The following is a 20,765-nucleotide window of genomic DNA, read 5'->3' as shown; positions in this document are numbered from 1 at the left end:
CAGTTTAACTTAATAACTTATTATAACATATTATATCTTAATAGTTCAACTCAATAATCCAATATGTTAATTGACAATTTAAGAGGTAAATAGAAAATAAAAAATAAAAAATTAAACAAACAAAGTAAAAGGTAATTTATTTGAATTTAAAAAATTATTTTCTCTTCCACTCTTACGCTCAAAGAATGAGAAAGATCATTTTTATAGTTTCGTTATATATATATAAATAACACTATTATTACTATTAATGTATATTTTTTATATGTCTAATATTTTTTAAATTTTATATAATTTTTTAAATGAATAATAATTGAATTATATATAAAATCTTCTTTAATTATTTAGTATCTCTTTCTATTTGACCCTCCCTGCTCTAGTTCCACCATGATGGTAATATCATTGTTAAATGAAAAGGGTAGGAAGTGCCTTTGGCTTACGAATATAAGAAGGGATCTTAACAGATGCTTCAGAGACTAGGAAAGTGCAGAGAATGTAATCCACAACCATTGACCAGACGACCCTCCAAGTTTTTAGCAGTCTTTTCTATCCTATCGATCAGAAAGTTAACAATTTGTAAAGAACAACTCGTGAGACTCGTGTGAACCCAAGCCACAATACTCATTTCTAAACAAGCAACTGACTGGAAGTCTGGGAAGCTGCTATAGTTTGACATTCAACTATCCCATAGAAGCAGTTGGTCTCTACTTCCACCGAAATTTCCAGCGTCAGTGGAAGCAGAGGAAATTGGAGAACGTTTTGAATTAGACAACTTTTGCTCTTCTCAAAGCCCCGAGTTTCACATTAAGTATGCCGCAAACATGGATTTGTTAACAAGGTGTACTGGTCCACGCGAAAGAGGCTTCCGAGAAACACACAGGATCCAGCGATGGAACTACAAATTAAGGAGATCATGGCATAGAATCTTACATTTTTTCCCTGGTGGAACTGTCCAAAGGGTGTTGAAATGTTTGACCTTTTTTTTTAGTCAACAAATTAATGGAGATTTCCTCAAAAACCAACTCCAATGAAGATTTTTGTACCACATTATAGTTCTTACTCAATTTTATAAAAATTTCAAAACAAAGATTGAGTCTAGAATGTTTGCAATCTTAAATCCTTATTATTATCCAACCCTTATGTTACATTTACTTGCATTAATTCCTTGTACTACAAAAAGCTAACAACAACAAGAACTGGCTATGAATCCAGTAGCCAACAGTGGGGTGCAGTGAATCTTGACAAGCTTTGTAAGTAAGAACTAAAATAAAATAGGATTAACCTCTGACTTCGACCCACATTTTTAAAAAACCATTGATTCATATACCTAAATCAGAATCCAACGAAAAAACTCATGCCAATCATAAGAAAACGCATCAATCCAACGGTCATTAGAGAGCTAGAGGAGGAAATCCCAATGGACCCCGCTTTTGGCACTTTGAGAGTTAAAGCAGATGACATGGCAATCCTATTATTATTATTTGTGGTATTGTTTCGACGTAAAAAGGCCAAAAGCCCCCTCCGGCTTTTGGCGACGTTGCCCTAAAAAGAACAGTCTCTGCTCTCTCTCTCTCTCTTACTCTCTCCCCGCCGTGTTAGTCAGCTTAAGCTTACAGTGATTAGCGAAAGAGAGGGAGATGGGGAGCCGTGCAAACGGAGTCGTCGGCGGCAGCAGCGGCAATGGGGCGGTGGATAAAGGAGTTGATTTTGCAAATTACTTCTGCACATATGCATTTCTTTACCACCAGAAAGAGATGCTCTGTGATCGAGTCCGCATGGACGCTTATTACAATGCTATATTTCAGAACAAGCATCATTTCCAAGGAAAGGTAACCTCTTTTTCTTTTTATTCATTACCCTTTTGTTTAAATGCTATTTACAGCATAGGAGAAGGATTTTTTTGGCTTAAAGCTTAGAACTTGAGCCCGAATATGAAAAAAAAAACCTTTTTTCGTATTAATTTAGTAAGTTATTTGTTTTTGTGAGTTGGTGCAACTTATAAAGAAAGGGGTTGCAATTGGTGTTGTCGTTTTTTGTCTGAAAGGCCTAAAATTTACTCTTTTTGCTTACATTTCAAGCTTTGTTACGTTAGTGGAGATAAGACTTGAGGAAGCTATGAAAGTTAAAATTTTGAAGCAGATACATTTGATATTATCATGTTTGTCTGAGTATATGTGGAGCTGAGATAACTTAAGAACTTTAGACTTGAAAAGCAATGAAAATGAAGAATTTGAGACAGGGGTGCTTAGTTTTCTTATTAATTATATTATTTGGGGTTTTTCTTTTTGTAACTATATTAAATAGTGATAGAAAACTAATTTGGTGAGTCCTGGTGAAGGCTGTGTTGGATGTAGGAACAGGAAGTGGCATTCTTGCAATCTGGTCTGCCCAGGCTGGTGCAAGGAAGGTCTATGCTGTTGAAGCAACTAAAATGTCAGAGCATGCCCGGACCCTTGTTAAAGCAAACAATCTTCAAGACATTGTTGAAGTAATCGAGGGCTCTATGGAGGAGGTCGTCTTGCCAGAGAAAGGTTGGCATCTTTGGATTATGCTTGTTACTTACATCCAGATTGATTTACTGAGGGTTTGAGATTTTTTTACTCTAATCTTAGATTTTGGTTAATGGACAGTTGATGTGATTATCTCTGAGTGGATGGGTTACTTTCTACTGCGTGAGTCTATGTTTGACTCAGTGATATTTGCTCGTGATCACTGGCTTAAATCAACTGGAGTCATGTAAGTAATCAATTGTTTAGAGGTTTGCTTCACCTATCTTATTTTTTTTTTTTTTTTGTAAATATTTTTGGATGTCTCATGTGTTATTAATTTGGCATTTTTGTTTATTTTTAAGAGCTTCACTTTTCTTTAATCTTTGTTGCTATATGACATGTGGTCTATTTCTTAAGCAACTGCTACTATATACAATTCAGTTCACTCTGCCACCAAAAACTGTTTGGTTAACTGGGTTAATCCTGCATCACTTTAATAATACTTCACCAAAAAGCTTCAGTGACTGGATTCTTTTACTGGATAGTTGTAATATGCATGAGTATGTGCATGCCCTTATTTTGTTTATTTTTCTTATTGAAGAGTGTATTGTAAATGTAAAGCTTAAGTTTGTACTTTCCATGCATTTGAGAGTATAGGCTGAGATTCTTGGAAGGACAAAAAAAGGTCAAAGAATGAGTAATGTGCTCTTATTTGAGGCACTGTTAACTGCAAGGAGCTGGCTACCAACTCAGTGGTTGGGGTGGTGGGATAAACCTTAGGCCTTCTATCTTGTGGAAAGGTGGGTTATCGTCAAAGTAAAGAGTGAGGGATGTCAGCTTGAACCAACTGAAAATGCATGCACAAATAGGCCTTGGCTAAATAGTAAACGTTAGGGGGTGGGAGGGTATCTTGTCAATAAAAATATATATATATGAATAAATAAGATGTAGATGTGAAGCACTTTAATTGGACTCTAACCTTTGCATGTTTGCTGAGATACCTGTATTTTACTGATTTTCCCTGTCATAATATCAATGTTTTTCTTGAGCTGCTTGTAATATTTGTTAATCACCTTAGCATTCTTAACTTTTTTTGTGCAAACTCAATATCTGACAAACAAATTTTCATTTTTCAGGTATCCTAGCCATGCACGCATGTGGGTGGCACCTATCCGATCTGGATTGGTGGATCAAAAGAAAAATGATTATGAAGGAGCAATGGATGATTGGTTTGGGTTTATAGAAGATACGAAGAATTACTATGGTGTTGAGATGAGTGTTTTAACAAAACCTTTCTCAGAAGAGCAGGAGAAATATTACCTGCAGGTGATTTTAAAATTTTGTGATTTCTGGATTCCCTTGATTATTGTTTTTTTTTTCAGTTTATTGGCAAGACAATACCTTACTTTCACAGGCTGCTTAAAAATCAATGTTGGTAAACTAGCGCTTTTTTCTTAAAAATGAACAAGGAGAAGAAGAGAGAAAAACCAAAAAAGAAAAGACCTCCCAATCTTAGGCATTGAAGCACCAAGTTGATGTCTCTAGGTGAGGGTTAGTCAAATGGACCCATTTATTAGATGTTTTATGTACTTAATCCCTTTTAATCTAGCTACTCAAGGCTATTGCGGGACACTTTGTCGCTGCTATTATGTTAAAGAACTAAGAAGGATGTTCACTTGTTTGCAATTTTGGCCCTTATTTGTCCTTTGAATAATGTTTGGTTTAGTTCTCTGTCCTATCATTTTCTATAAAAAAATCTATTAATTTGTATAGACATCATTATGGAGCAACCTTCATCCACATCAAGTTATTGGGACAGCTGCTGTTATTAAGGAGATTGATTGTTTAACTGCTACTGTAAATGACATCCTTCAAGTCAGATCAACTTTTTCATCTGCCATCAGCATGGAGCATACTCGCTTCTGTGGATTTGGTGGATGGTTTGATGTCCATTTCCGAGTAAGTTAAGCCTCAGCATTCCATATTGTTCAAAATGAAGAGGCACTATGTGTACATAGATAACTCTTGTTCTTGCTTTGTGCGACAGGGAAGAAGGGAGGATCCAGCTCAGCAAGAAATTGAGTTGACGACTGCACCGAGTACAAATAATGGCACCCATTGGGGACAACAGGTCTGAATTGCTAAAACAAACACACACGCGCACGCATTTCAACTATAATATATGGTTACTAAACATACAATAACAGTTTTAAAATAGTGAAATGGAATTTCAATTCAAGGAAGCCTTGATGGACCAACTTATTACTTGCCCTTCTGTCCTAATTTCATGCTAGTTTTGCTTAATGAGAGATCAATTGATTTTACCCATGCATTGGGAGTAAGTGTTTGTTTGTTTTAGGAGGCTTTGGTCTGCCTATGTTTCATATGTTGATGTTTTTGGAAATTTGATTTGTTGTGTATTCATCTGTCTTTGCTTCTTCAGTGTCTTGATGAGTTTTTGTCGCTTTTACTATTGGACAGGTTTTTCTCTTGCATCCTCCTACTCATGTTGATGAAGGGAGCAATTTCAATGTTTCTTTCTCAATGAACCGTTCTAAGGAAAACCATAGATTAATGGAGGTTGACTTTGATGTTAAGATCAGCCAACCTTCTGGCCTAATACTTCCACCAATTAAGAAGAAGTTCTACGTAGAGTGATGAAGGCGATGGATTTCCTATTTTGCAGATTTCAATGCTTTTTTAAGGTATATCTCTCAGCTTGATGATACTAGAATTATGAACTTGGTTATTACCATATCAGGCTACCATCACATTCCTTTTACTTTTCTAATTGTAAGCATGAGTTATGCGGGCTTCTGTTCTTGCCAGTTATCCCTATTTGGTTCTTCCTGTCATATAATAACAACATGCTCTTATGCATGGAAGATCTTTTGTGATGAGTTATTTGCCCTTCTAGCCTTTCTAGATACATATTTGTTAGAAAGCTACTCAATGTGTTGAACTTGTCAAATTATTGAGGCAAACTATGGAAAGGACTCAGATCCTCTATGGTCTTTTTAAAGCAGAAACAAAATGTGGACTTTTTGTGGCTCCAAAGTTTGTCTAGTTGCTTCACTAGAAGTAAAAGTAATGAAGTAGAAGAAAACAAATTATGTGATTAATTGCTCATAGTAATACAACCAACACTCCACTGCTGTAGACCCCGATTAGAACTCTATTCTGTGAATTCCTGACCATATGAAATTGAAAATGCCAAAATATTTAAATTAATGCATATTCTATGGTTTTAGATTTTCCAATTTCCATTATACCATTGGGGTTTATTCTAGAAGTTTCTCAACTTTGTCGTAGCTGGCAAAATTATTCATGGTTGTCTCTTTCTTTTTGGTGCACAATTTGATTTGCTTGTATGTATGAACATGGAAATAACTTTGTATATGTCCCCTCATTTTACTGTTTTCCCTGTTAATTATAACAGAATGAAGCAGGTACACCTCTCACCATTATTTTTATTTGCCTATGTTTTTTCAGTGTCTGCATGTGAGGGCATGGCACTGGTATGTTTGGTGCTGATTATATGGTTCTCAGAATCCCCATCAATACATATCACTAGCACTTTGATGTATCTTTTAGCCGCTTGGAGTATTTTATTGAGTAGCCCTGTTGCATTTTTAAGCCGTGTATCAAATTTTAGAGTGTCCTTTCTCATTCGTAATCTTTAAACTTCTTTTTTGGGGATGCATGTCTACAATATGTGCAGCAGAAACGTACGGAATTGCAATTGACAGCTGAAATTTGTCAACTAAATCTATCATACAGGATTCCAAAGGAATATATTCTTGTTGCTGCATCATTGGGTCATTCAGTTTTTTCTTTCTCTGGATGGTTTGAGGTCCAAAATAGAGCCTAAGGTGATTTAACAGGAAGCTTCCAGCTCTGATCATCAGTACATTTACTAAAGGAAGGGAGCTCACTGCACAATACCCCGGCCGCCGAGTAGTGATATTGTACTTTCTCAAATTGAATAGTATTAATTGTAAAAGCGGAACATGATTCTTTTTGTGAAAATGTGCGAGGGACAAGTTATGATGTCTTAATCAGGCCAAAACCTAAATTATCTGAAAATTTGTTAAACCTAGGAACCAAGATCAGGGGATAGCGTTAAGAAGTGGTTGCGCTAAGGATATTACCACTGGGGGTAGTAGATACTATTGGCTATAGACGACTTCAAACATGGCAGCCTCTGGCTTCTAAATTGCCAAGAGAAATGCCTTCAATGCTGGCAGGTCCTGCGTTCATCAATTCTTGGATGGGGGATTTCTATATATCCGTATTTGGTTTTTAATTGGCTGCTAGTGACTCAACAACTAGTAGCATTTGCATATCTGTTCTGTAATTACTACTATGTTCACCATTGGGTTGGGTAACTGACCCAATAACAGAAGCAGATTGGCAAAGCCTGATGCTGAGGACGTTGATTACTGACTACTGCTCACGAGTGCGTGCTGACCAAGCAAATCCTCTGGTTTATGTGAATATTCAACTAGGGTCTTATGATTCTTTCGAGGTAAGCTTGTGCTCGAAGTCTCCATGCATAGACTTTCCCATAAAAGGGCTAATTAAAGCCATAAACTAATCTCTTGCATTAAACGTTTCTCTGTCACAGGCACATGCATGCGCCTTTAATTGCATTTCAAGCTGCTTTTAAGCTAAGCAGAATCCTGGAGCCGTTGAGAAAAAACTCAAAAGAAAAAACACTCGCAACATCTATCAATTATCAACTCCTGAAGTTCGGAAGCCAAAGCGCTTAACTTTCTCTTTAACAACATCTTGAAGCAAATGCTATTTATGTTTCTTTCCTTAAATTAAGGTTTTGAACAAACCACCACTTGCTATATATAAAGATCCTTGCTTCTTGAATTCAACCTTACTATTCCCGGGTTCTCTTGTTTTCATCTTCTCAACAGTCAAGAATGCACAGGTCAGCATCATCAAGCAATGCAGGACTCTCCGATGAGTTCTTTGTGAACTTGTCCCAGGCTGCCATGGCATCTCCGCTCCTCAAAGCTGCTGCGGCATCGGATGATTTGCCAAAGTACGATGACTACATCACCGAAACGACCAAAAAAGAAACTGCTTTCCATCATCACAAGTCAACGGGAGAGAAGGCCGTTCACCTTATCCCGGTCGTGTTAATTCTATGTGCTTTAACTCTATGGCTTCTCTCTCGTCCTGCAGGTAAAATATGACGAAAGCCCCATCGATGCTTCATATTTCAATGCCGTTGGGTAATTATTTTTCTCGCCTTTTTCTTGCTCTTTGGAAATTTTGGCCATGTATTGTAAACTGTAACTTGTTCATCATTTATCAACAAGCCCATTGGTTTTTTAATTTTTCATGGAATTATGCAAAATGATGGTACCTTTATTTTGACATTCCATGTGACTCGTTTTCGTCCGTCCTTGCCGTTGACGTTTTAGACTGTACGTTACTTAATGATCTTATTATGTAATTGGTTGAGAGTTTGCAATCGACCTGCCTATAGGCCAGGAGACTGCCTCAGGCCTACAAACTGAAGCCCATTTTTGGGCAGAGCCTAGGTTAATACTTACATAGCCCATGTTGTTTTATTGAATAATTATTTTTAATTTGATTTAATTTAAAAATATATAATATCTAAGTATTTGGTCTCCTAGATTAATACATAATCTCTCTAATTAAAGTGTATGAATTCGAATTTCTCTTCTTTATAACATAAAGCTACAGACCTTTAGAAAGAGTTTGAATAAAAGAGATAAAAAATACTCACAAACTCATAAAATAATAAGAGTAAAAAATTTTCGAAAGTCTAATCAAATAAAAAGAGAGAATTTAATTTATAAAAATCGAATCAATTTTGAGAAGATAATTTAATTTATAGAAATCGAATCAACTTTGATGATGTCAATTTCCTGCCTATATTTATCCAAGGAAAGCAAGAATAAAATAAGGGATGCTTTTTGGTGTTTGAGAATATTGTAAGAGATATCCCGTCGTCCGTCTTTGGGCCCATAAAATGTTCCATCAAATCCCCTTTTCAATAATTCTACCCCCAGACAAGATCTTTGATTTTTCTTTTCTTTTGCATACCTAATTCAATGTACTAATTTAAGTCGTTTGGTTCTTTTAGGTCAAGAAGATCTTTAAGCATATTGGAAGGCTAATCTTGTGAGTTGGAATTGGTTCTTACATCCGTATCTATGGCTGAACCTTTTTAATTGGTTGATGTATATGCGGTGAAAGCATGACCATTCTATCGTCCAATCAAATCATCCCCGTAATGATTCCATTTATATTAACCAATGAAGTTCCTGATGGTTATCATCACGAACAGTTTTTTAAATTCAAATATGGCTCCAGATATGATTATATGAATAAATATATATTTTTAATAATTACTAAAATTGAACTGTATGTATAAATATTAAATAAACTGAGTTTAGTATTTTTCTTATTTAACATAATTTTATACTTGATAATTATGTTTTTGAATAATCACATTTTATTAAAATCATGAAAGGGTAAAATACCGTAAGTTTAAGATAAAATTAAATTAACATGTAGTCCAAAATAGTTTAACCAAACTATATTCAAAAGACAATAATCATTTATTGCCATTGATCTAGTTTATAAAGAAGTTTGAAGTTGAAGATATCAGATTCCTTTTGATAAAGGCTATCATGGACCACCCCGTAGGTTTTCTGAATATTGCATCTAATTTCTCATAGTACTAAACAAAAAAAATAATTTATTCAATAGTAGTGTTTGCTAAATTGCAACTCTCTCTAGCTTTTATTATTATTATTTTTACAATAGGAGAGAAGTATTGCAACTTGAGCAGGGTAGGCCAATCCCAATAAAGCCACCAACAAGCAGCCGGTTGAAGTTTTTCTTGTAATGGGCAACATAAAGTTTGTTTATTGGTATACCACGCTTTAAATAAAGAATTATCAAGAGTTTTTAAACTACAAAATAGTAGCCAATAAAGAGAGAGAGAGAGGCTTTGGTGATTCCGTGGGCTAAAAAGCAAGCAAAAATAAGGAGGTGGACAGGAACAGGATTGTTATGAGGTGCAACAACTGAAAAAAACGTGTTTTATCCCCTTATTTCATGCACGCTATTGCTATCTACATTAAAATTCTTCTGTCCAAGCAAATCATTCATGTCACGCAAAAAACAGCTGGCAATCGCCATTTTTTTTTTCTCATAGCTACTAGTATTAATTGATTAAATAATGAATTGATCATGCCCTTTCCTAATTTGTCTTTATCTCTGCTGCTGCCAAGAAAGTGTGTCTTTGGGTACAAAATTGATGCTTTTATTTTATGTCACGGTTTTTTTTTTTTTTATATATGTATAATGAAAGTGTTGCTTTCTAAAGACTTATATCATTTTTCTTGGAAAACCGGCTACAAGTCTAAACCCTGGGCAGGAACTCGTCTATTAGAACATTTTTGTTCTAACTTGTAACCCTTGATGTTCACATTTGGTTTTGCTTGGAGAATAATTTATTTGATAATCAACAATCTTTTTTTGTTTTTTACTGGAATATTTCAATCAATGCCTGTATAGAAGAGAAGGTAAAAACCTGAAAATAGAATGGGTAGGAACGTTAACTGCAGAATTGAATGCTATGGAGACAGAATGCATTGAAGGCTTTTTAATTGAATTGAAAATTTGAAAGTGATGTAAGTGGTAGCAGCCGAAAACAACAGTTCCTTGATGCTTTGGCAATCCGCAATTATCATTCCCCAAAAGCATCTTTACTCTTTAATTTTGTTGCTGCTAACATCATGGAGGAGAGGTGCCCTAAAGATCAACATTTCTTTCAGTTGGAAAAGCCATAGGAATTAATATTGCACACTGTCCATTGCTATGCCCTTTTGGGGAGGATTGGAATCGAATGAGATATATGAATCATGCTTGAGAGCCTTGACGGAAAGGGAAACAGAGGTAAGGAGGAGGAATAGGGAGAGAGTTTTGTGCACCATTTCTTTTTAAGAAGTGAAAAGAGAAATAATACTGATAATATTGATATTAATGGTGTTTTATAAGGTGACTTTGTTCTCTCACAAAATTTTTTAATGAATATTCTTAATTATCCCTTTGATATATACATATATTTTGTCATCTTTAATCTTGAATTTTTATCGTATATGATTTTATTGTATTTTTCCAAATACAAGAAAAATAGACAAGAGAACAATAATAATAACATGCACCCAAACATTTTATTCATCAATTGATACATGATTGACTTACTTAAAGAATAAAATTGATCCCACCTAGCATCCACCTTAAATTCATTAATCTTGTACCGTTATTCCAAAACCTCCTTTGCTAGAAATGTGGCCTAACAAATTGTTTGTTCACTCCGAAATAAAATTCATAAAAACAAATATAGGATTGATTCCAAATAATCCCAAATAAATTAAGTATTTGTACCCAAAAAATTTTTGTTAGACAGATATAGCCCATTGATGATGTGTCATAAAAAAGTGTGTTGACAAGTTCAAAAGTCTATAGTCATTAGTCAAAAAAAGAAAATCAGTAATGTAGTAGTTTGCAGAGGCTGCTAGCTATAGAAAATTGAAATCTTTTTGTAGTTGTGTGAGGAAATCTGTTGACGGCTTGACCATTGGTTCTTTTGAGTTCTGAGCAAATCAACTCTTTGCCAGGAAATAGCTTACAGAAAATGGCCACATTTAAACAATAATGTGCAATTTTGTATCATGGTTTTTAGAATCTTGTTTCTTCAAATGACGATTTATTAATAAGTCTGAGAGATAAGATGTTGAGTAGAATGAGGAATTTTATTTTGTTTTCTTTTTTACTAAATTATTAAATATATTCCTATACTTTTTCATTTTTTGTTAGATAATCTTTTTTTATACCAATATAAGTTTTTTTTTTATTTGTATTTGAATAGGTTATTATATTCATAAATGGATATCATTGTATCACATCATCTTAACATATGTTGACCAAATTACATTTCCTGCATATGTGATTACTGATGTAGCTTTTATGATATGGTGGAATGTTTTTTTCTCCAGATATGATTATTTCAATCAATTTTGCCATGTTAAAAAAAACACGTCATCTATCTTGAATACAAAAAATATCAATTGATAATAAAGTCAAATGTATCATCCACATATTTTTATAAACATAAAGATTTATTTGTAATAATTTAAAGATTGATCTAGTATATTAATTTACTTTCCATATATATATATATATTTTAAATTAATTTTTATATAAACTTTGAATTATATAAAAAAAGGAAGTGTTTTCCTTCCCATAAATGTTATCCCAACTTTCTCAAGATTCAAATCGAAAACCTTCCCGTTGCAATTCAAGTTTCCTGTTGAAGTGCCCTTTAGGGACAAAAGTCTTGGATGTATCAGATTTCAGTTTAATTTCCCCTTGCAGGAGTCAATTTGTTTTATCCCCTCCTTTTCTTTTGGCCATTTTGCCCCAAGATATTTTTTTCCCCAAAAATTTAAACAATGATTATTTTAAGAGGCTTACAGTTTTTATTAAGTTCCATTACAATATATTTCCGGCAAAACGTAACATGGAGATCATAATCAGTAAATTCAAGCCTTTAACTTATATAGTTTTTAATATGTCAAGATTAAGAATTTAGATGACTAATTACGTCTTTAATTATTTCACCGTTTGTCATACATAACAAAAATAAAATTTTATAATCAAACATTTTTTAAAATTAAAAATAATACTTCTCTATTCCCCCTACCAGCTTTCTCCAAAATGTTTTCATTCTTTGATTAACTAATTTCAATATTGCAATTCACGCAATTAGTTGGCTTGTGCCATACCTAAACTCCCTTCAAAGAATAGAATTCGTTACGTTTTATATTAGGAAAAAAAAGAAAAAAGAAAAGGCAAACACACAGGCACAGAAAGTGACCGCTCAAATAAGCCCTTTTATTGTACCCAATAAAAATAAAAATAATAAAAATCCTTTCTATGTGAATAACCAATCAAAACTCAGAAACAAATTAGTCGGTTGAGTTAAATCCTGGGTGTTTAAGGAGAACAAGGGAACCCACAACGTGAGAGTTAAGACTCCAAAAAAAACCAAACAACTCAAAGCCTTAAAGAGTGATGATGGAAAAGAGCATGCTCATGTCAAAAAGAAATTACTTCAAAAAAATTATCGTGATCTGTTATTAATATCGCATTAAGATCTCAATTAATTTTAACAGATTTTAGTCAAAATATTAAGACATTATTATTCTTCTATTTAACCTTAATAAATATTTATCACCTTTAATCCTTGTTGAAAGTAATAATATCAATTTTTTATTTTATAAATTTTATTCTGTTCATTTTTACAAATATGAATTCGGAACTTTTAAACTTAAAATATCAAATTAATTACAATATTTATTTAAAATTAATTACAATGTTATAAAAGAAAAAAAAAAAAAGGGGAAAAAAGAGAGTGCGGAATGCGCACAATAAGATGGAAACAGTTAATCCCACCTCAACAAGCTATTCTTGGGCAGTTGGCGACTTGGCATAGAAAGCTTACCATATTATTCTTTGTTTAGTTGTTTATTTGTACCCAATTTTCCCTTATTCGCTTTTCTTTTTTTCTTTTTTTTTATAAAAAACGCCGTATATATAAATATTAATTTTCCCAATCAAAAAAAGAAAAAAATCTATAACAACAATAACAACAAATTAAATTCTGAAAAGCACCGAGAAACAAAGCTTCTTTTGTTTTTCTCTTGAATCCTCCATCAAAGGTTAGTCAAATCTCTTCCTCAATTCGATAATTCTAAGTATTTTATTTGAATGTAATTCTGATTATTTAGGTTACGAACAAGTTAAAAATTTTCGCTTTACAACTCTTTTTTTTTTTTTTGTGATTGTTGTTATTTTTTTTTTGTTTGGCTACTGAGAAAACGGTGGATACATAAACGAAGACGATTAATTTTTTTTATGATTTTTTAAATTTATTTTTAATTTTGATTTTTAAAATAGAAAAAGTTTGAACTTAGTAGATCACTCGAATTATTTTTTTGCCCTGAAATTTTGATTGCTTTTCTTTTTTGCTGCATTTTCTTAGGAACCAAACAGAGCCTGCTCCTGACCGTGTTGTTTTGTTTGTTTACTTTAAATTAATTTCCAAGAATGAATAACGCTTGCATTAGATTTTCTTTATTCTTCTCATTAGAAAAGATCTTTTTATTACATGTCCTAATCTTTTTTTTTCTTTATTTTCTATAATCCTAATTCCATTTTTTTTTTTTTTGCTTTTCTCTTATGCACACTTTGCAGAAACTGCCTTTAAAAAAAGAAAAAACTTTTCCCTTGTTATTTCTTGCTAGAGTATGCTAGTATATTCTAATTGTATGTTTTATCCAGTGTTTGTTGACTTTTATCATAGTTTTTTGTTTGAGATTGTTTGATTAGTTAATCATCTCAATTTTTCAATGTCTTTTGCAGTTTGTGCATTGGAATTTATGTAATAGGGATCATGAGATTCAAGAAAGGGACCAAAGTGGAAGTCTTGAGCAAAAAAGAGGTGCCATCAGGCTCCTGGCAGTGTGCTGAGATAATCAGTGGCAATGGCCACAGCTATACAGTTAGGTATCAAGGCTATTCGGGTGCCACTGACAAGATGATTGTGGAGAGGGTATCTAGGAAGGCTATCAGACCTTGTCCTCCTGCTTTGGTAGTTCCGGATAATTGGGTTCCTGGTGATGTTGTAGAGGTTTTTGACAATTTTTCCTGGAAGATGGCAACAGTTTTAGGGGTTTTAGAGAAAAAGTACATTTTGGTTAGGTTGCTGGGATCATCTCTGGAATTCAAGGTCAGTAGATTTGACATCCGTGTGAGACAATCATGGCAAGATGATGAATGGGTTGTGATTGGAAAGGTACTTCCTACCTCAATCTGTGTTCCTCATGCATTAGAAATTTTTAAAATTTTCAAAGCTTTTCCAGCATTCATTGTTTAATAGTTAAACAGTTTACTCGAGTTGCTTTATTTTGATATCAATCATTACCATATCCATTTTCAGTTTTGTTATAAGCTGAGGTTAGCTTGAATATTTTTATTTAATCATCTGAATGAGACATCCTTCATTTTGACAGTAAGCCTTCTTTCTATGAGATTGTGATCTAAGTACCATTCGGTATTTCTAATAAGTTCAGGCAAAACCTGATGTCATATTCTTGTTTTTGGTTCCATAAATGAAGATGTTCATTTATATTGTGTCTACATGCAGGGTTCTGGCAGTTGTGAAGATGGGAAATATGGTGAAAATTATACTCTTAGATACAATCAAAATTCTAGCTCCCAATTTCAGAATACAACTAGAATGACAAATCGACATCTGAAAGGTGAATGTGGTCCTGTTAACAAAAAGGTTAATTACCAGGTATCCGTTATTGCTTCCTCAAAAACTCTAAAGATAGGATGCTACTCTCAAACAGAAGCTTTTGCTGGAGCTAGACAGAAGTTTAGAGCAGTTGAGAAAGATGGAAGATTGTACCGACTGGTTGCTGCAAATCCATCCATTCATGAACAGGATGATGCTGTTGCTTTCCCAAGAGATATGCTGGGTGAAAAATACATACATGCTTCTATTGACAACAGAACTGGGTTGTCTGAAGTGGATGCGGAGAGGAGAAAACCAAATGGTGCTGTCGGATGTTATATTGCAGAACACTTAGAAACCAATGACACTGAGCGTGTTACATGCTCTGTTGGTAGTTGTAGCGTGAGTAGTAACAATCTATATAAGTTGCCTCATCGTGTTTCTGCAGGTCCTATTGAAGATGTTGATGGTCAATGTAGTGATGCTGAATCTTTTTGTCCAAGGGGAGATGAGGTAGGAAATTGTCTCCTTCCTACGAAAGAGGAACTCGCTGCTGAGATCCATAGGATAGAGTTACATGCCTACCGTTGCACCATGGAGGCCTTGCATGCATCAGGGCCTTTAAGTTGGGAACAAGAAGCATTAGTGACAAATCTTCGTCTTTCACTTCATATATCTAATGATGAACATTTGATGGAGCTAAGAAACTTAATTTCTGCTGATAGTGGCATTCCAATTAGATAACCAGGAGTGTCTGTGGTTTCTTTTACCTCTTTATTTTTTCCCCTTAGAAATAGATTTGGATAAATCATTACCCCTGCAGCTCCCTCAATTGTATGAAGCTTGATGAAATATGCTATCAATTTTCCTCATCTAGGTTTACAGCATATAGTGATATATTTTGAAATGAATGTAACACAACAAAAACTGAAAAGCTTTATATGTTTCTGAGCTAAGCATTGTGTATCAGTTCCTCTATCTCTTCTTTTCTCCCTCATATTGTACATTTATTTTAGCTAAACAAATATTTGAGAAATAGCACATCAGGAATTTGCCAACAATTGGGCAGATATCAAGAAAGCATTTTTCTGACCATTCTCTTGTATATATTTCTTGCATCTGTTTGATGTACAATGGATGAATGAGTAATCTTCTGGAGACATTTGAATTCTTTAGTTATTAAAAATGTTATCCTGTGACAAAAGCCCTCTTGTTGTTTCTGACTAAGTGTTTATGTATGCTTTTCTTGAAATTTGTTTAGTATTAGAGAAAGATGTTCCTAGCCTTCTATTTAATGTGAATGTTTTCAGGGTATAATACTCTGTGTTTCAGCATAAGCATTTTCATTTGAGGACATTATTGATGCTTCCCCTGTATTTTCCAGGGTTGAAGAAGGAGGCTTAGGCACCTTCCTTCCAAATGTCCAAAGATGATTTGGGGTTTGCCACCTTTCTCTTGCTTTTCCACAGTGGGGCAATTTGTAGGGGAAGTTATTACGTGGCACTAATTTCTTTAGTTTGTGGCTTGCTGGATTCTTCTATTTCAGGTCTCCTGTGAGCCTTAGATATCTGTGTTGCTGAAGGATAAAAGACCAGAATCTTGTGGCTGCCATGGGATGACCTGATATGTGGATATTCCAAAAGGTTTTCTTTTGGACCTTTATGTAAGATTATCCTTGTATGACATCCTCTGCTGGCCCATGTGTGTTTCACTTTGTTTCTTGCAAAGTAATCATGCTGAAATCTTACTTTTCATGTATTCCATTTGTGCAGTTCATAATTTGATTTTTTCTCTTGTTCATAATTGATGGACTGAGATTTTGAGCAGGCTTGGTTGATGATCTTGCCAAGCACAAGCATAAGATGGAAATGCAACAGACATGTTATCATGAATTTGAGAAAATATTGCATAAACCATCCTCACATGGCATGTCTTTATTCATGCCACTTGGATCGTTGTAAAATAAAATTAAAACTGTTATTAGCTAAGTTAGGGAGGTGCACCTGAAGTGCAGTTTTTGTCTAGTTGGCAATTGGATTGACCTTGTTAGTAATGTCTAGGAGTTGATCCTAATTTCTCACTGCCTCTTCTGTGGTTTCTTTTGCTTCCTGTCCAAGTCTGGTAGTCCTGAGTTGGCTTTTGATTCTCTGGATTCAATCTTTAAGATTCTGTTGCTCGTTTTATCCAATTAGATGAATTCTTTGTCTAGCACAAATGAAATTTGTTTTGGTCGTTTAGGTGCTGCCATCTATCCTCTACATGGGAAAGTAGCAGCTCTGTACCACTAATTGGTTGGTAGTAGTAGGAAATGGTAACATATAAGCTGTTATCTTTTTTTTTTTTTGGATAGAATAAAACTTCATTACTTAAGAAACATAGACAACTAGCCCTAGATTTTCTGGTAAGCCACAGCTCCACACTCTAGTGTTATTTGCTTCACAACTCAAATAAGCACGTTATCTGTTATAACCTGTTATGTGCTATCTGCTGGTCTACATGCACAAGGAAATTGAACATGACATGATAGCCAGTATTTCCCAGGGGCTATTGCTTCCTAAGAGATATTGGAAATTGTTTAGGAGTTTCTCATCTTAAGTCATGTTTCATATAGTAATGTTGTTATCTTGCACTAATTAACCTAATTACAGTTAACAGCGGTGATTTGAATTAGTATTTCTTGTGTAGGAGTGCCTTTAGAGCTCTGGCACATTTGTTCTTTTTCTCCTTTTTCCTTTATTAAAACATATTTGGAACATTCTTTCTGGTGACTACGAATTATCTTCTTCCATCAGTAATCAGTTCTCTTTAAGGAAACTTCAATTATTTCTGAACGTGGCAGGCAACGAAAGTATGATGCTTTTAAACTTAATTTTTGCTTCTAGGGCTGATGAACATGGAGCTTTATCATTGTCTGCTCTCAGAATTTCATGTCCCCTTCTTGAGGATGGTTCGATGCCTATTGTGCTGCTCTGCTGTAATGACCACTCTGCAAGAGATGCGCATGGGTCTCTTTGCTCTCCCTCTCCCTCTTCTCTCTCTTTTCCTTTTTTCTTTTACTCTAGATTTAGTTCTTCAGCATGCAGTTTTTCTTTTCCCTTTTTTTTTCCAGGTGATCTGGTTGCGTCAGTCAGCAAATTCTTGTTCTTGCTTTAGATTTGGTCCATTTTGGGTGCAAACAAATCTAACAAAGAGGCTTATGTCAGAGTCAAATGCAATTGGCAAACTTTGGGAAAGATTATTACAGGTACTGATAACTAGAAGTAGCATAAGGATGATCCCTCTTTGGAGTGTGACTTTATATAATGTCATTTTTTGGCAACAATGTAGTGACTAGTGAATTCAACTTGTACTGTGGCATGAATAATAAATTGTTTGCTAGTTGCAAACAGTGTGCATTTTGTTGCTTAATTGTACTTGGATGTCTTGAAATGTTTGATTACACAAGAGCTAACTTGTAAAGTACCTGCTTTCACAATAGATGAGGCATTTTCTTCTGTTGTGATCTTATGCGTTAGATGCTATACTGAGCCATGAAGTGTTATGCTTGAGATGGGCGATGGGTAATTCCAAAATATTGAATGCTTAGAGATGCATGATTTGGAATCTAATGCCTGGTCATCTATCTGTGTTTTCAGTACTTATGCCCTCTATGATATAGTTTATAAAATTTGACTCAAGACATAAATAGGTCTCCTCCCTGTGGAATAATGATCTCTTTGCATGTTTTCCCAAGGAACTAGGACGAATTGAAGATTGAACTTTATTTACATTTATATACTCATTTTCTCATTGGTATTTTGATGGTAGAAATTTTGGTGTCCTACTGTTGCACTATTTGCTGCTCTTCTCATGCATTGCATTGAAAAGCAATTTCTGTTTGTCATGGCAGATCCGTCTACATGCTAGTATCCAAACTCTGATGACTACCCAAAAGCCAAAAAGTGAAAAAAAAAATCAATTTATTTGATTTATTTCTAAAACTAGAAACCGTTTTTTGCTTTGTATTCGTGGCAACATCTGTGCAACGAGTTTTAAGGAGTTCAAAAGTATAATCACATAAAATGGTAGGAGATAATAAGTTGTCAATATGTCATACTTGTCCGGTAGGTTCTTGCACTATTCACATGTCAAACTCAATATTTTATCCTTATTTTAACTTGCTCTGCTGGATCCTGTTCAGACAATCTCTCTCTAGTTGTGTGTGTGTGGACTGCACTTAAAATTTAAATTTTGGTGTTTTTATGGCTTCTGATGTTTTTGCTGAAATTATATCTGTAGCCTGGTGCAGTGGTGCTAAAATCCACCATATAGCCTGTGGATGTTGTCCCCAAGCAATTTCTCATTGTCAGAACCCTTTACTCTTGGAGGGGCAGGAGCCTTTCTTGGGGTACTCCGGTCCTACTTGATTATATGCCCGATCTTGTTCTTGTAGGAACAACGTGGGGTCCCAAACAGGTTTATAACAATTCCAAAACATTGTAAAGTTAGTTCAGCAGTCAATCATGTTGTTGGCAAATGATATATATGAATCTTTCTGCTAATTTGTGGTCAGTTTTGAGATTCGATAATGCTATCATTATTATTGTTATTGGTATCATTGTTCCTGTGCTGTGGTTCAGTTTTGTAACAGGTGGAACTGAAGGCTGCTTCATTCACTCTTTCCGATGGGGTGCTTTTGCCAAAAAACCTGCTTGGGCTTTGATTATTTTAGTGAACCTGATACATGGACAGGCTTGTCTGCAACATGGGACAGAATTGAAGACTTGATGGGCCAGAAGGCAAACTTGCCTACAAAGTTGATTAAAAAACCAAGTCTGGAGTTTAAGGGTAATAGCTGCCGGCTGGTAAATATGTTCAAAACTCAGTCTGTCCTTGACAGCCACGCCCCACCTTCGAGAGCAAAAGCAGTCAACACCAACACCCCACAATTCTAACATTGATGTTTACTGTTTATTCAGTCAAATATGATCAGCTGGGAAGTTAGGAACCGAGTGGTTAATTGTGGAAAGAGGAGCAGCAGCCAGCCAGGGCAACAGATTATCAGCAGCCTAGTGATAAACAATCTGCTTTAGTTAGAAACCAAAGTTTTGTATTACCTCCCAAGCCCTACCCAAGAACAAAAATCTTTGGTGCATCGACTCCACTCCACTAAAGCAAATCTGGCATTCCAGGCTTATCTTTTCATCTCTTTCTCTACAGTAAGCTCACATGCCTTAAAAGTATTGGATCTTGCCTTGGTGGTTGTTTATGTTCTTCAATGAGTTTAAAGAAATCAAGTGCTTTAAGTTGCAAAATGTACAGTAAAAACACACAAACTAATATTTGCAGATGAAAAAAACTATTGAACTACTTATCTGATTCACCAGATCAGCTATAGAAACAAAGTAAATATGATATTATTTTTCCCATATGGTAAAAGTTGTGATATATCATTACTGTTGCTGGTGAGTCGGCAACGTGACATAGAAAACAGGACAAGGTCTTTCTAGAATCTTTGGCCTTTGTTTTTCGATGTGTTATATTAAAGGAAAATCTGATTTTGGTCTAAATAAAAAATGGTTGAGGAAGCATTAAAGAAAAGAGGGGGGCAATGGCACAGGTGGGTGTGTCACAGAAACGAGCAGCAAAATTCCGAGGTGTCATTCCTTCGGTCAGTATATACAGCAAATTATAAATAGAGACAGTGTGAACTATCAATCAAAAGCTTTTGTTTTATTATTTAGAAGAAGATTGATTTGAGTGTTTTTTGTTTTTGGGGGAGGGTGGGGGGTTAAGACTGTTTCAGAACAAGGGGTTGATGATGGATAGCAAGGTGGAGGAAAGGAAGGCTACAAAGGAGTTGTGCATTTATGGGGCTCCACCAAATCCTCTGCCATTGTCTCATTTGCATCTCTTCACCATGTGATCATGCCCCCTCT

The 20,765-nt window shown here is 34.8% G+C and overlaps 3 protein-coding genes across 9 annotated transcripts; all 3 read left to right on the top strand.

The window, feature by feature from the left end:
* LOC18588705 (protein arginine N-methyltransferase PRMT10) lies at window positions 1,501-6,628 on the top strand. 2 transcript variants are annotated; one of them, XM_007013286.2, is made up of 8 exons: window positions 1,501-1,826; window positions 2,336-2,528; window positions 2,628-2,733; window positions 3,623-3,812; window positions 4,260-4,445; window positions 4,534-4,617; window positions 4,968-5,191; window positions 6,267-6,628. In XM_007013286.2, exons 1-7 carry the CDS (start codon window positions 1,635-1,637, stop codon window positions 5,142-5,144), a joined length of 1,128 nt encoding a protein of 375 aa, XP_007013348.1. In that variant the 5' UTR covers window positions 1,501-1,634; the 3' UTR covers window positions 5,145-5,191; window positions 6,267-6,628. The 2 variants fall into 2 exon arrangements, with proteins under 2 accessions (XP_007013348.1, XP_007013347.1); XM_007013285.2 differs by having other exon boundaries at window positions 5,979-6,279.
* On the top strand, window positions 6,740-8,048 carry LOC18588704. Its single transcript, XM_018128196.1, has 2 exons — window positions 6,740-7,014; window positions 7,415-8,048. The coding sequence occupies exons 1-2, from the start codon at window positions 6,910-6,912 to the stop codon at window positions 7,694-7,696; spliced, it is 387 nt and encodes a 128-aa protein (XP_017983685.1). The 5' UTR covers window positions 6,740-6,909; the 3' UTR covers window positions 7,697-8,048.
* On the top strand, window positions 13,047-20,209 carry LOC18588703. Of its 6 annotated transcripts, XR_001929556.1 has the most exons (9): window positions 13,047-13,267; window positions 13,971-14,403; window positions 14,755-15,360; window positions 16,232-16,286; window positions 16,394-16,490; window positions 17,730-17,852; window positions 17,957-18,091; window positions 19,126-19,302; window positions 19,467-20,209. XR_001929556.1 is itself a non-coding variant. In XM_007013282.2 (4 exons), the coding sequence occupies exons 2-4, from the start codon at window positions 14,002-14,004 to the stop codon at window positions 15,589-15,591; spliced, it is 1,146 nt and encodes a 381-aa protein (XP_007013344.2). In that variant the 5' UTR covers window positions 13,047-13,267; window positions 13,971-14,001; the 3' UTR covers window positions 15,592-15,908. The 6 variants fall into 6 exon arrangements, 2 of the variants coding, with proteins under 2 accessions (XP_007013344.2, XP_017983430.1); XR_001929557.1 differs by lacking the exon at window positions 19,126-19,302; XR_001929554.1 differs by having other exon boundaries at window positions 19,126-20,209.

The sequence above is a fragment of the Theobroma cacao genome, chromosome 9, assembly GCF_000208745.1.
Source record: "Theobroma cacao cultivar B97-61/B2 chromosome 9, Criollo_cocoa_genome_V2, whole genome shotgun sequence".
Lineage (NCBI taxonomy): Eukaryota > Viridiplantae > Streptophyta > Magnoliopsida > Malvales > Malvaceae > Theobroma > Theobroma cacao.
The sequence above is the reverse complement of the archived record's forward strand: the minus strand, read 5'-3'. Positions and strand labels throughout refer to the sequence as shown.